At 50.9% G+C, this 13,392-nt stretch overlaps 1 protein-coding gene across 4 annotated transcripts in view; it reads left to right on the top strand.

Annotated features, from left to right (window-relative positions):
- Positions 1-1,766: 1,766 nt before the first annotated feature.
- MLPH (melanophilin) overlaps positions 1,767-13,392 on the top strand; it is a 28,168-nt gene continuing 16,542 nt past the window's right edge. Inside the window, exons 1-6 of one of the 4 annotated variants that reach the window (XM_038143316.1) lie at positions 1,767-2,721; positions 6,696-6,917; positions 8,012-8,148; positions 9,621-9,659; positions 10,276-10,370; positions 11,746-11,874. In XM_038143316.1, the coding sequence (XP_037999244.1) occupies positions 2,489-2,721; positions 6,696-6,917; positions 8,012-8,148; positions 9,621-9,659; positions 10,276-10,370; positions 11,746-11,874 (855 nt within the window). In that variant the 5' untranslated portion in view covers positions 1,767-2,488. The remainder of the gene's footprint in view (positions 2,722-6,695; positions 6,918-8,011; positions 8,149-9,620; positions 9,660-10,275; positions 10,371-11,745; positions 11,875-13,392) is intronic. The other 3 variants (XM_038143315.1, XM_038143318.1, XM_038143317.1) reach the window with 3 other exon arrangements.

The raw sequence follows: 13,392 nt of genomic DNA, 5'->3' as shown, positions 1-13,392 counted from the left end.
TGAACTCTGATTACGAGTTTACTTCCAGTTATCAGTTAAAACATCGTGAAACGAATGGCTGGAGGAGGGCCAGGCCACATGTCCCATATATCAGTTCACAGTTGTCTTACAAATAATTACCAAGAACTGCAAAGATAACAGCTCATGTGACTGTTACTTTTAAAAGAGTGGCCCTGCAGCTAGAAGTGCATTTCTCTTCAGGATGCCCCAGAAATCCATTCTTTTCCTCATGTGGCAATAATCAAAATCAGAGATGGTGCCTGGGATCCATCTATGCCCCGTTTCCCAGGAGAGGCTCAACTTATGGCACTTCCCTCTCCCATTTTACCACCGGGTCCCCAATTCAACTGGAATCAAGGTCCATTTGAGCCTCCAGCTAACAGGAAACACATCACTTTTCCTTTGCATTTCCTTACATCCCTGCTCCTGATCTCCACCCCACACACGTGTGGTCACTGCAGGGGCTGGTGGACTTAGGCACACGTATAACATCATCTTGGAATGATGTTATACATCTTGGAATCACAAAGGGTGGAAAAGTCTTGTAAGACTGACTCCAACCATTAACCTAACACTGCCAGTTCCACCACTAAACCATGTCCCCAAGTGCCACATACACATATTTTTTGAAGGCTTCCATGTGACAGTGTCTGCCTCAGAGGTTCTGGGTGTGCGGTATTTTGGGTTTGTTTTGTTTTTTTGTTTGTTTTTTTTTTTTTCTTTTGCACGAGTTTGTAAGATTTGGGAGCCTTTATTCACGGCTGTATGATGGGAGAGGGAGCTGTGGGTGGGCAGGTTTAATTGTCCTCCTTAAGGCAGAGGATTGCTGGAAGCTGGTGACTGCTGGGTCTGAACTGCTACAAAATCCAACAAACTGCTTTGAAAGAGAAAAGAAAAAAAATAAGAAAACAATTATATCTTTGCTGTTATACACACCAGTGAGCTGAGGAAGGAGAGTTTTCCTAACGAGACTCTGTTCCCAGGCCAACAGAATACTTTGAATTTATTCCTGCACCGAGGACATTTCCCTTGAGATGGTTTTCTGGCTACGCCAGCCCTTTGCATTTCCCCCCATTTTCATCGCATAGCAGTCCACATCTTCCTGATTTAACGCAGCCTCTTTATCCTTTTGGAGGAGGGCGTGTTGGGATCTGGGGCGGTCAGGGCTGCTGGCGTGGTTGGAGCGGAGGCCCTGGAACAGGGTCTCGTTGTGATGTTAATTAGTGGCTATTGACCGCTCCCTGTTCGGGTGCAGCGGGGCGCAAGGGCTCTCAAACGCTTACATAAGGACCTGCCCGACCGATGTCTGGCTCCTGCCAATAAACCGATTGCTTTTGTCGGGACCTCTGCTGGACCAGGAGCTGGAAATCAATGTCTGGCTTCCAGAGAAGATCATGCATTCCCAATATCCAAGCTCAAACACTGGCCTCTGTAGTCATCACCTTTCCTGCACAAAAATCCATCCTAATTTGGGTTCAAAATGCTCTTCTGGCTCTGTTCATGGAGCTTAATCTAATATTTGTTTCAAGTGAGTTACCAGGGTGGATAATTCCCTATACCCTTGGGTGGGCAGCAGGGATTTTAGTCCCACCAGGCAGAGGTTTTCCTCTTTGGTCTTGCTGTCTTGCTCTCTGTTTACATTCCTGTCAGGGTGGAAAAAAAAATAAATAGAGTACTATCAATGTTTGCTTTGAGGAAGGTGAGAAATGAGTTTACTTTAATATGGGTTTACTTTAATATCCCTAGACACAGAGGGAGTGTTTTACTGAGCAAGAGAGCAGCCTCGGCAGTCGGATATATATATATTACAATTTATATCTCTTTGGTTGTGTGGTGCATTTAGCACTTTTCTTCAAATCCTGTCAAACCGTCTTTTCTTGCTCGCAGCAAACGAGGGAAGTGCTGCGTCCTAATTAAGCTGTTTGCCACCAGCAAAGCTCAGCTGCCCAAACTGCTGTGAGAGCAGCTCAGGACGCCAGTCTCTGCTGTGGGGGGAAGCCAGATGCGCTGGAGTTTTCCTCACAAACTGCTGCTGGGGGCAAAACCCGCGTAATGAGATGAGACGCAGGAGAGCGGGCTGGGGAGCGGAGCATCCCGGCGGGGCGATGGAGCCGGTCCTCCCGGGCGCGCCGGCACAGCTCCTCCCGGGGATGCTCCGCTCCCTCCCAAAGCCCGTGGCCTGCCTTCCCCGGGGAGGCGTTTGCAGGCTCCCTTTCATTGGCACAGCCCGCATCGAGCAGGCACAGAGTAAACATCTCCCGTAGCCCCAGCCGGGCGGGCGAGCTCTCTGGAGCGGCTGCAGCTGCGGGCAGCTCCCCGGGGGAAGGCAGGGCAGCTCTCCCGGCCGGCCAGGAGTCCCCCGCAGCCGATAGGCACCGTGCCAGCCCTGCTCGGCGGCCGGCTCCGCGGGCAGGCTCGCCCGGCAGAGCGGCTGCGGTGCTGGCAGGAGCCGGCTGGCCTGCCCGCAGCTCTGCCCCTGCCCGGTTATATGGGCAGCCGCGGAGGTGGGGCTGAGCTCTTCGCCCTTCGTCAGCAGCATCCCAGGGTGCGGGACAGCGAGCGCTCGGGGGAAGCGAGTAACGGCATCGCCTTCAAGCCTCGCCGCCACGAGATGGGCAGGAAGCTGGACCTCTCCAAGCTCACCGACGAAGAAGCCAAGCATGTTTGGGAAGTCGTTCAACGGGACTTTGATCTGCGGAAAAAAGAGGAGGAACGGCTGGAGTGAGTATCTGCTCCCCGCTCCCTGAGTTGGGGGCAAGGCAGCCGGGACCTCGGGTCCCCGTGGGCTGTAGGGATGAAACAACCTGCTGAGGCTGCTGTGGGCGAGGAGGGACGGCGGGAGGCCGGGCTGTGGAAGTCAAACGCGGCTGATAGATTACGTTATCAGCGGCAAGGTGACGCATTCGGGCAGCAAAGGTGCGAACTGGCGCCGTGCCACCGGCAGCGGTGCGGATCGGTGACACCGGCGCACTTTATGGGGACAAATACCAGGAAATGCCTCTGTGGGGCTTGAGGCTGGTGGGGCTCTCCAGGGGAGCCTTCACCCGGCAGCAGAGGATGGGATTTGGCTCCCTTGGTTTCGCTTCATGTGATGGGTCTCGTGTGCTTAAGGGCAGGAGTTGTTCAGTGGGTCCTGGGAGTGCTCAGATCCCTGAAGAATCCTGGAAAAATAACTGAGAGGAGAAGTAAACCTACTACTACTAGTAAACCTATTTTAATAGCCTTAAATACGCAGTACCAGGGACTGTGCTGTCCTGGAAAGATTTTAGGGGCCAACAGATCGGGAAAAGATTGAAAAGTCACAGGAGCAGCAAATTCTATGAACTTCTAAATCCTTATAAGCAGGGTGTTGGATGAAAGTGCTGTTTAAAAAATGTTCTGTCAGGTCAGATTAAATTTTGAGCATGAGAAATCATAGAGGTTCGTGTTTTGCTCATGAACTACATCAGATGTTGAACTTAATAATGCCTTAACCTATTTCAAGAAGCAGCAGTGACCCTCTTCGGGGTCTGGCCAAGTTCTCATTATCCCAGAGGGGTGGCCCATGCTCTCAGACTGGGTTTGGGCTGTGCTGCACTCCCACTGAGCCCTCAGACCCCCCCAGCTCTGAATTTTGAGTGCCAGGGCTGGTGCTGATACCAGGACGATGCCTGGAGAGCAGGAGCTCATTAGTTCCTCTATCAGATCCGAAAGGAGGGGTGAGGAGCGATAGCCATCCTCGGTTTGGGATATCTGCATCCCCCAAAACCTTTCAATCGTGGGACCCTCTCCATTTACTCCAATGGCTACAAGAAACCCCCGGCCGCGTATTTTTCATCCCCCTGATTACTTTTTGTGCCTAAGAAAAGCCGGCCTGCGTGGGAGGCAGAGATAATTCAATATCATCATCTACTGCCTTCCTCTGCTGGTGGCTCTGAAGAGCAGGAAGGAGATCAGACGGGGGTATTTAAAAAAATTATCACCCTGCAAAGGGTGAATGTCTCCCTTGTGATGCATCTGAGCTCGGCCTGGAGGGAGGAGGTGGAGACCTACATTGCTGTGCCCTGCAGCAAAGAATTGGGCGAGGTGAATTCCTTCCTTACTCGAACTTGGCGCCAGACTGGCTTATCTGGGTTCTCTCTGCTGCCCAGGAAGCTTCCAAATTGAGTGCCATGGTCTCTGGGAGATGCAGGATGGGGGAAGGTCTTGGGATGCTCCTTCCCAGCTGCTGTCTCTCCTCCTAAGGGTCGTTTTCCCTGGTTTCTTATTTTTATTTTCTTCTTTAATCGTGCCCTGCAGAGGGCTGGCATTAAGCATTCTGAACTACAGAAATTTCTGTACTTTCTGAATAATTTCTGCAACAGGCCAGACCACCAGCCTGGGAAAGTATGCCACATTCCTGAGTGCTGGACATGGAGCTACACAAGAATTTTCTGCCTGCAACAAGCTGGGACATGATGTGACATTATTGGGAGACCCTGCAGCCATTCACTCTGTGCTCTGACCAGCCCCATTTACTTTTCCATTCATTTACTTTTCTATTCATTTACTTTTCTATTCACCGGGCTTGTCTCAACCTGCCAGCCTCGAAGAAATGTCCTGTCCACCCCCTCCCCAGCTCGGTCTTTTTCTTCCCTTTTTGCTGCTTCTCTGTATTTTGGTTTTGGCAGAAGCTATTCACCAACAAGAGAACAAAGGCTTCAGCTGGCCACAAGCTGCACAGGCATGTGAGGGCGATGCTTTGCCCAAAAAATTAAATAATGCCCATTTTGAGGGGTTTCTCCCTGATTCTTTCCGTGCCCACAACCCCATTTTTGGGGGATGGCTCCCTGCATCTCTCCTGGGGCTCTGTAGGTCCAACCCTGCTGCAGCTGGCATCCCAACACCACAGATTTATTCATCCTGCTGTGGGCAGAGCAGGGAAGGGGCTGGCTGGTGCTCCTGCCAGCAAGAGGAGACAGGAGGCATGCGGTTCCTGCGGGTTTTAAACTGGTTTGGCTGAGACTCTTCCTTCCTTTGGCAGGTCTGGTGGGGGAGGGAGGAGAGGTGAAGGGATCCAACCGGTCTCTGGGAACCAGAAAAAGCAGTTCCAGTAAAAAAGAGCAGATCCTGCTGGCAACAGCCTTAGCACGGGAGTGGAAAAGGAGTACAGAGTCCAACCCAAGGGTTTCCTATTCGAGGGCTTCTTTTCAGAAGTCACTTAAATTTACTGCTGGGACATTTGCACCAGTTTGAACAAATCACTGCTGGGATGGTGAACAGCAGGTTGTACAAACCAGGTGCCCAGTTTTCTGCCTTTATGCTGGTTTTCACATCCCCCAGATGCAAATGCAAGTTGGTGTCACTCCTGCGTGACCACGAGCAGAGGAGCGACACCAAAAAATGTGTCTTGGAGTGTGCTGGCTGCCAGCTGGCCAGAAACATCTTCCTTGGGAAAAAATAAAATCAAAAGCTGAGCCCTAATGTGCAAACTGATTAGGTTAAACAGAGATTAGCTTGCTTGACATGCCTGCCCTTCCCACTGCCAGTCACACCACTGCTCCCGGGGCCAGCCAGGCTCCTGCTGTGGTCACCCCAGCTCCGGCTGTGGTCACCCCGGCGTCAGTCCAGCCCTGGGAGCATCACCAGTGCCTCGTGGTCCACACTGTGATTCTGAAGCAGCCTCCAGACCTGATTGCTTGAGGGTTTTATCCCAGGCTGACTTCTGCTCTGGAAAACACAGCTTCCTAACCCTGTCTGGAGAGGAAACAACTTTCTAGGACCTTCCCTACTAGTCAAACATTTTCCTTTCAGCCCTGGCCCCAAAGGCAAACATACCTGAGGTGGTGCGTGGCACGGGCAGCAAACAGAGAGCTTTTGGGCAGCGCGGGGTGCCCCACCAGCCTGGCAGGCATCTCAGCTGTCCCCAGCTGGTGCTGGGGCCTCAGCCTCATGCAGACACTCCTTCCCATGGGGACCTGCTCTGGCAGCCAGCTCTGGAGAGTGAAGGAAGCCTGCGGGGATGCACTGCCAGGTGAAGGTGCTCTTGGAAAGGGCTTCCCTTTCACGGGATTGTCACAAGCTTCTCCTCCTGCTGCATCCTCTGAACAGCCAGAACCTTGTTGCACATAACTTTGTAAAGTTCTACACTGAATTTTTACTACTGTAGGACTATATTAAAACCCCTTTTAATCCTTTTTAATCCCAGATTTCTTCTTCTTTCTTTCCTGTCCCCCCCCCCTTTTTTTTCAAACTAAGAATTCCAGAAGGATATTAATTCCCTGCAGGACTCCAGGCTTGAAGATTGTGTCATGTTGGGATACAGCCACAGGGTTTGAGAAGAGCTGCTCTCCCGAGGTTCCTGGCATTAATGATCAACACCCTGTGAAACAAACAGGACAGGTTTTGGCACAATCGCTTTTCTTTTTTTAATGATCCCTGTGGGTCCTGTCCAACTCAGAATATTCTGTGATTCTAATATTAAATTAAATCTAATATTAAACTCCAGTTACCCATCCTGAATCTGGAGCCCACTTTGTTCTTAGCTTATTTAACTCGTGATATGTTATTTATTAGATTTGCCCTACAGCTGTTTCCACAAGCTGCAGACTTGCAATGTTCCCTGGAAAATCGTTCCCGAAACGATTGCGGCGTGATGGGCTTTGCCATGTGAGGGTTTGCAGTGAGACGATAACAAACTCAAATCCCTGCTTTTTTGGGGGGGGTGTTTTCTACAGGGAGCTGAAATGCAAGATCGACCAGGAGAGCAGCAAGAGAGAGTTCCTGACCAGTCAGTCCCACCTCAACGAGACTCACTGTGTGCACTGCCTGCAGCCCTTCAAGTTCCTGCTGAACAGCAAACGGCAGTGCCTGGACTGCCACTTCTACACCTGCAAGAACTGCAGCCGCTACAACAAGAAGGAGCAGGGCTGGGTCTGCGATCCCTGCCGCCTCTCCAGGTGCTGCTGCTCCTCAGGGAATCGCAGCATGCTTTGGGCTGGAAGGCACCTTAAAGCCCATCCTGTTCCACCTCTCTGCCCTTCCACTAGAGCTCCGTCCAACCTGGCCTGGAATACTTCCAGGCATGGGGCAGCCACAGCTGCTCTGGGAAACCTGTGCTAGGGCCTCCCCACCCTCACAGGGAATTTCCTTCCCGATATCCCATCTAACCCTGTCCTCTGGCAGTGGGAAGCCGTTCCCCCTTGTCCTGTCACTCCAAGCCCTTGTCTCAAGTCCCTCTCCAGCTCTCCCGGAGCCCCGATAGGCTCGGGAAAGGGCTCTGAGGTGTCCCCAGAGCTTTCTCTTCTCCAGGTGAACACTTCCAGCTCTCCTAGCCTGGCAGGAGAGCAGAGGGGCTCCAGTCCTCAGAGCACCTTTGTGGCCTCCTCTGGTCTCATTCCAGCGGCTCCATGGCCTTTTTTTGGGGACCCCAGAGCTGGAGGCAGCTCTGCAGGTGGGGTCATACCTGACTGGTGCAGAGGGGCAGAATTCCCCACTCCCCTGCTGCCCACGCTGGGGGATCAGCCCAGCACACAAAGGGATTTCTGGCTGCCAGTGTACATTCATGGCTCTTGTCAACACTCTCACCCTCCAGCACCCCCAAGTCCTCCTCCTCAGAGCTATTCCCAATGCTTTCTCCACCCAGTCAGTATATTCACTTGGGATTGCTCCAACCCAGGGACAGGACCTTTTTGAGCCACATGAGTTTCTCACAGCCCCACCTCTCAAGGCTGTGACGGCCCCTCTGGGTGTCATTCCTGCCCTCCAGCATGTGACAGCACCGCAGAGCTTGGTGTGTCAGCGAGCTGAGGGAACACTCAATCCCAGTGCCCGTGTCACCAATAAAGAATTGGTGAAGAATTTAAAGAATTCCAGTCCCCATATCAGCCCCTGGGAACACCACTCCTCACTGCTCTGCTCTGAGGGACACGGTGATGAGGCTCAACAAGACTCAGCATCCTTTCAGATGAAAGCATGCTGTGTTTTTTTGTTAAGATACAGCTTTTTTGGGTGAGGGTCTGCTCACCTGGGCGTGCCTCCTCTCTTTGGGCAGGATCGTGAAGATCGGCTCCCTGGAGTGGTACTACGAACACGTGCGGTCCCGCTTCAAGAGGTTTGGAAGTGCCAAAGTGCTGCAGTCCCTCTATGGCAGGCTGCAGCCGGGCCAGGGGCTCAACTCTGCCTTTCTGGGTGAGGAATGGCCACCGCTGCTCTCGTGGGGAATCTGTGCTGCACCGCCTCGGGGAGCAGCAGTGCTGATGCTGCTCCGAGTGCTGTGGGGGACCGCGACTGCTCAAAACATCTCGGGGAGGAAGCAGAGGTTCAGGGTTGTTCATTCAGACACAGAGCAGGTGTTCTCGATGGCTTTTCTACTGATAGATCTTAAGTTTTTACCACAGACTGGAGAATGTAAGATCATTACAGTTGGAGAACACCTCTGGATCATCCAGTCCAACCCAGTTACTACCATGACCACCCTGAAACCACACCCCCAGGTGCCAGATCCATGTGGTTTTTGAACACTTCCAAGGATTGTGGTTCCACCACTTCCTTGACCACCCTTTCAATGGAAAAAATTCCCTAATACCTCATGTTTAATTTTCAAAGTCCCATGTCCTGCAGTTTGTAAGTATGTAAATTTGCAGGTATTGTTTGTTTTTTTTTTTTTCTTTATTTTTGGTCTTTTCATCACAGAGCTTGTGGAATTGACCCTAGTTTAACCTGCAGGATAAAGCCAGCCCTCATTTTTTTTCCTCAAGACCTGATGATTTTTACAACCAACCTGATTATCCACTGGCGCTGACAAAACTGTGCCAAAATTGGTGAGCTACCTGTCACCACAACTGTTTTCCTGAGAGCTTCATGGACCTTCCATATTTCTGATTTTTGTCCAAGAGTGCATAAATATATGATTATATTAATATAGCATTACTAATTATATATGTTATATATATAATTATATATTACTAATCAGCTCCTAGTTGTTATTCATAGAGCTCCTACTCCTTGGCCTGTTTCCTTTGGAAGCCAGTGTGGAGTTTATTCCCATCTTGAGGAGCCACAGAAAAGTTTGCACACATACCATTGACATGACCTGATTCAACTGCTGCAATCACTCTTTCAGCCAGGCCACTCATGGCAGAAATAGCAGGGGAAAAAAAATTAATGGACTGAGAGACAATCCATGCATTGTTTGGACCGAAAATTCATCAGAGCACACAGAAACCCAACCAAGCGTGAGGGTAACAGCGCCTTGGGCTGCTTTAAATTGAGATTCTGATGCCTTTTTCAAAGGGAAATGGTTTTGTTGTTTGTTACTTCATTAACACCAGTGAATTGGCTTGACCCTCGAGCAAGCAAGAATCTCCTCCTGGGATGGATCTCTGGCCATCTGCAGTTGGCTGTGCCTTCCCCTGCAGCTCCCAGGCATGTTGCATCAGCCTGGGGGAGCAGTGGCGAGCAGCTCTTTGACTTTTAAAAGTCAAGTTCCATCTCCAAGCTCCTGTTTTGTTCTCTCTAAAGAGCCTTTTTAAGCATTGTTTCTTGTGATGGCTAGGGAACGAGAATTCCAGTTAGCCATGGCTCTGAGGCTTGCTCTCTGCTCCAGGAACAGGAAGAAAATGTGATTATTCATTTTTCCCACCATTTTTCTCTTTGTTTAGGTCTGCATGACAGAGTTTATAGCCTGCCAGACATTAACAGTAAGTAAAAAAAAAAGGGGATTGCAGCAGGGGGCTTGCAGTTCAAGCAAGGTTTCCAAAATCCAAAATCTTTATGTCTTCACACCCCCCCCCCCCAGCTGTGGGCACTTCTGGAGAGATTTGGAGTGGTCAGACCAGGGAAAACATTCCTACACTGCAGTGGAGATGGAGTGTAGTGCTCACCCCCTGCATTGTGGTACACCTGGGGTCTCCAAGGGTAGATTTGGATACAACAGGACTTTTAGTCACATGCCAAACTTGAAGTTTGCAAGCACTCCTTATCTCAAAGCAATGGGTCATGGATAGACAGAAGAGCTGGTGGGAATCAGGAATAGCTCCTGAGCCTTCAAGCACTGGAGTCACCCAGGTGGCCCTCGGGGTGCTCTCTGTGGTGCAGGTGACACACCCTGGAAGTGCAGGGGAAGCACTTCCACATCTGTGGTGGTGCACATCTGGCAGGGGAAGCAATGAGAGGCCAGCAGAAAAAAAACAAACTCGGGGAGTTACTTCTAATGTGGGCTTTTTCACCCCATGGAAGAAGCATGGCCTGGCCTGCAGGTGCCCTGGTGTGACCATCGGGGTGGGGACACTCACCTGCTGCCCGTGTCCCCTGCAGGAGAGTGCCAGCTGCTCAGCAGCTGCGACGCCGGGGATGACAGCGATGAGGAAGACAATGTCCTGCGTGGAGCCGAAGCAGAGCGCTACAGCAGGGTGAGTGTTTGGCTCTGGAGGTGCCACTGCCTCACTCCGTGTCCCTGGCCTGCCCTGGGTGGTGGTGGTGGTGGCTTTCTGTGCCACTTTCAAAACTGGACCTTTCTCTCTGTTTTTCTTCTCTGAGATAAGCTCCTCTCCCAGTCTGTGTAAAAACAACCATGCCAGTAGCATCACAAATACTTGTGCTCTGGAAAAAAGACCCACTCCTAACACTATGGACATCACCAGTCAATATTTGTCAGAATCCAGGACATCCCTCTGGGTGCCCTGCATGGCCAGAGCCGCTGGCAGGGGGCTCTGAGACCCTGGCATGCAGCCAAAGACACACGTGGGGTTTTGATCTTAGCCCGTGGAGCAAATTACTAACTCTGTATGAAGAATTACAAGCCACACACAAGTTTAGGTATTGTAGTAGAGATAATCACAAAGTGAAAGGAAGGATTTCTGAGTGCTGTACAGGGGGGTTTTAAGCCTTGTACACAGGGGCCCAAGTTTTGTACATGGGGGTCAGGGGTTCTAAGATGGAGGGATTTGGGTGTGCCCTGTCCTCCTTCTTTCTCCTTCCTAGCCTCCATGTCTTTGGTGATGTTGGCACTCACAGACTGGTTTAGAATAGAAAGTCACCATTCAATATAGATAAGAGGCATTGGGGGAAAAGTATAAACACCTAACACGTAATGTGTGATATAAAAGATGGCAGCAGCCCCTGGGAGGGCAGTGTGCCTTTGTCTGACCTGCTGAACGGGCCACAGCAGCTCAGGAGAAGAATCTTTTAGATAACCAACAATAAACAACCTTGAGACCGGACAACAGAGGACTACTGAGTCTTTCTTCGAAGGCACGGGTTGGAGGAGAGGCTTTTCCATCTTTCGGGGTCACCCCAATCCGGGGCTGAAACCCCACAAATATTAAATCCCAGCTCCCACCTGTATAATGAGAACCCACCTGCTTGGGGTTTTTTTTACTAATGACCTCTCAAATATTCAGAGAGCTCTGCCTGCAACATCCTTCCTCTGAGGATGGGGAGATGCTTCAGGGCTCAAAAGCATCAGCTGGATCTCTCTGAGCTGTAACCTGGCTCAGCTTTCCCAGAGTGCCTTTATAAACCAGGAGAGATATTCTCACTCTGCTTATGGCAGCAGACCCAAGCCAGAGGCTGTGGAAATCAGGAACCCACTTTTCCTTGCCTTTAGCACGAGCACACGCCGTACCTGGCTCCCTTCAAGCAGGACAGCGTCGTGCCCAAGTTCTCCCTGCACAAAGCAGAGCAAACTCAGGCAAACTGAGGAGAGAAAAGTCCTCCCTCCCCCTTTCCTCAAGGTCAACTGTGTCTTACACTGAATTTGCCTTTCTTGCACTTTGTGTGCTAAAGATGTGCAAGACAAAGCGGCTGCTGTCTGTGCACCCCTTTGATTTCGAACTGGACTCGGATTACTCTGCTCAGTCTCGCCGCCAGTCTGTGCAGCTCTCTCCAGCAGCCAGCAGCCCGGATGCTTTCCAGGTACTGGGAGACTCCTGGGGGGGTTCCTTTCCTTTCTTCCTCCTTCTCCTTGCTTGCTACCACTGCTCCTTCAGCCTCGGAGCTCCTTCAGCTGGTGTTGGGAGGCAATGGGCCAGCCCCTGATCCCCATCGCTGCTTCGATCTCTTCTTCCAATTGAAGTCCTTTGCCTCAGGCCAAGTCAGGAGCAGGACATCTGATCCAAGTGAGGATGGGCACTAAGATGAGACAGCAGGAGGTTCTCTGGCCCTGTCCCTGCAGATTTCCTTGCTCTCAGCAGACAATGGTTTTTTTGTGATGTCCCAAGGCTGGGGAACACACCCTGGTTTCCAGCAGATTCGGTGCTCGAGGGGTTAAATGAATTCAGGGGTTAAATGAAATCAGGTTCTTCTCCCACATTCCCATCCAGTTCGGGGCTGGGTTTGCCGTGTGGTGGCACTGGGGCGCAGCTGGCCAGCAGCTCCATGAGGCACAGGACCTTTGTGAGGTTGAGATGAGTCCCACGGAGCCAGCGTGAGTGAGGGCCGGCCAGAGGGATGAACACTGGGAGGACAAACACTGCAGGAATGCTGGTTGCTTCTACATAGGAGACTAGATATGCCTTAGTATCCAGAGCTTCTGGCCAGGAGCAAGACTCAAAGACATCCAGACTGTGCCCTGTGATCCCACCTAGGGCCAGGGACTGACCAACCCCACCTTCCTGCTCGGGGGAGGAACACAGATGGGGCGACCCTGGGGGTGGCAAAAGCTCTTCCAGCCTGAGAGGCTTCGGGTCCAGCTTTTTGGGCTGCTCTTGTTTGCCTTTCCTGGTGAAACTGCGCTTTTAAATATTAAACAGCTTCCTCTTTTTAAAAATGCTCTGATTAAACTACTCTTGGGTAGAAATAGGATCTGTGCTCAGATCTGTAACAGCAACTTTAACAAATAAATCTGCACAATTCCACACAAAACTATTAGAATTTGGGGAAAAGAATTAGATCCCTCTTTTTGTTTGTCTTTCCCCCCTCTTTTTGCAGCAGAAGTCAGCGTGAGGGCTGGCCTCTGTCAAGCTGGATTTAAGGATTACAGATTATTTGAGGTGGTGGCTGTTTGACTAAGTAGAAGGGGATGGTGTTTTAGAAGATCAGAGGGTGCTGCAGCCTGGCTGAAGGAACTCTGTGCTTGTAAAAATTACCAGTGCCCCCTGGCAGTGATGGGAAGTATTGCTCAGGGTTCAGCAGCCAGGCAAAGCCTTTAACTGGGATTGTTAGGATCTTTTATATTTTATATAAATATAATTGGCAGTATAAAAGGTCAATCCACGCCTATATTGAAGAATGAACAGAGGAGCTCTTAGTGAAGGTCAGGAGAGACAAGGAGTCGTAGAATCATAGAACAAATTGGGTAAAGAACATCTCATTCCGCCTCCTTCCACTATCCCAGGTTGCTCCAAGCCCTGTCCAACCTGGCCTTGGATGCTTCCAGGGATCTTGGGGCAGCCACAGCTCCGCATTGTTTTTACTCTGGGGGTCCCTGAGCTG

Source organism: Motacilla alba, chromosome 7 (assembly GCF_015832195.1).
Source record: "Motacilla alba alba isolate MOTALB_02 chromosome 7, Motacilla_alba_V1.0_pri, whole genome shotgun sequence".
NCBI classification, from domain to species: Eukaryota; Metazoa; Chordata; class Aves; order Passeriformes; family Motacillidae; genus Motacilla; species Motacilla alba.
Note: the sequence above shows the minus strand (reverse complement) of the source record. Positions and strands in the feature narration are given on the sequence as shown.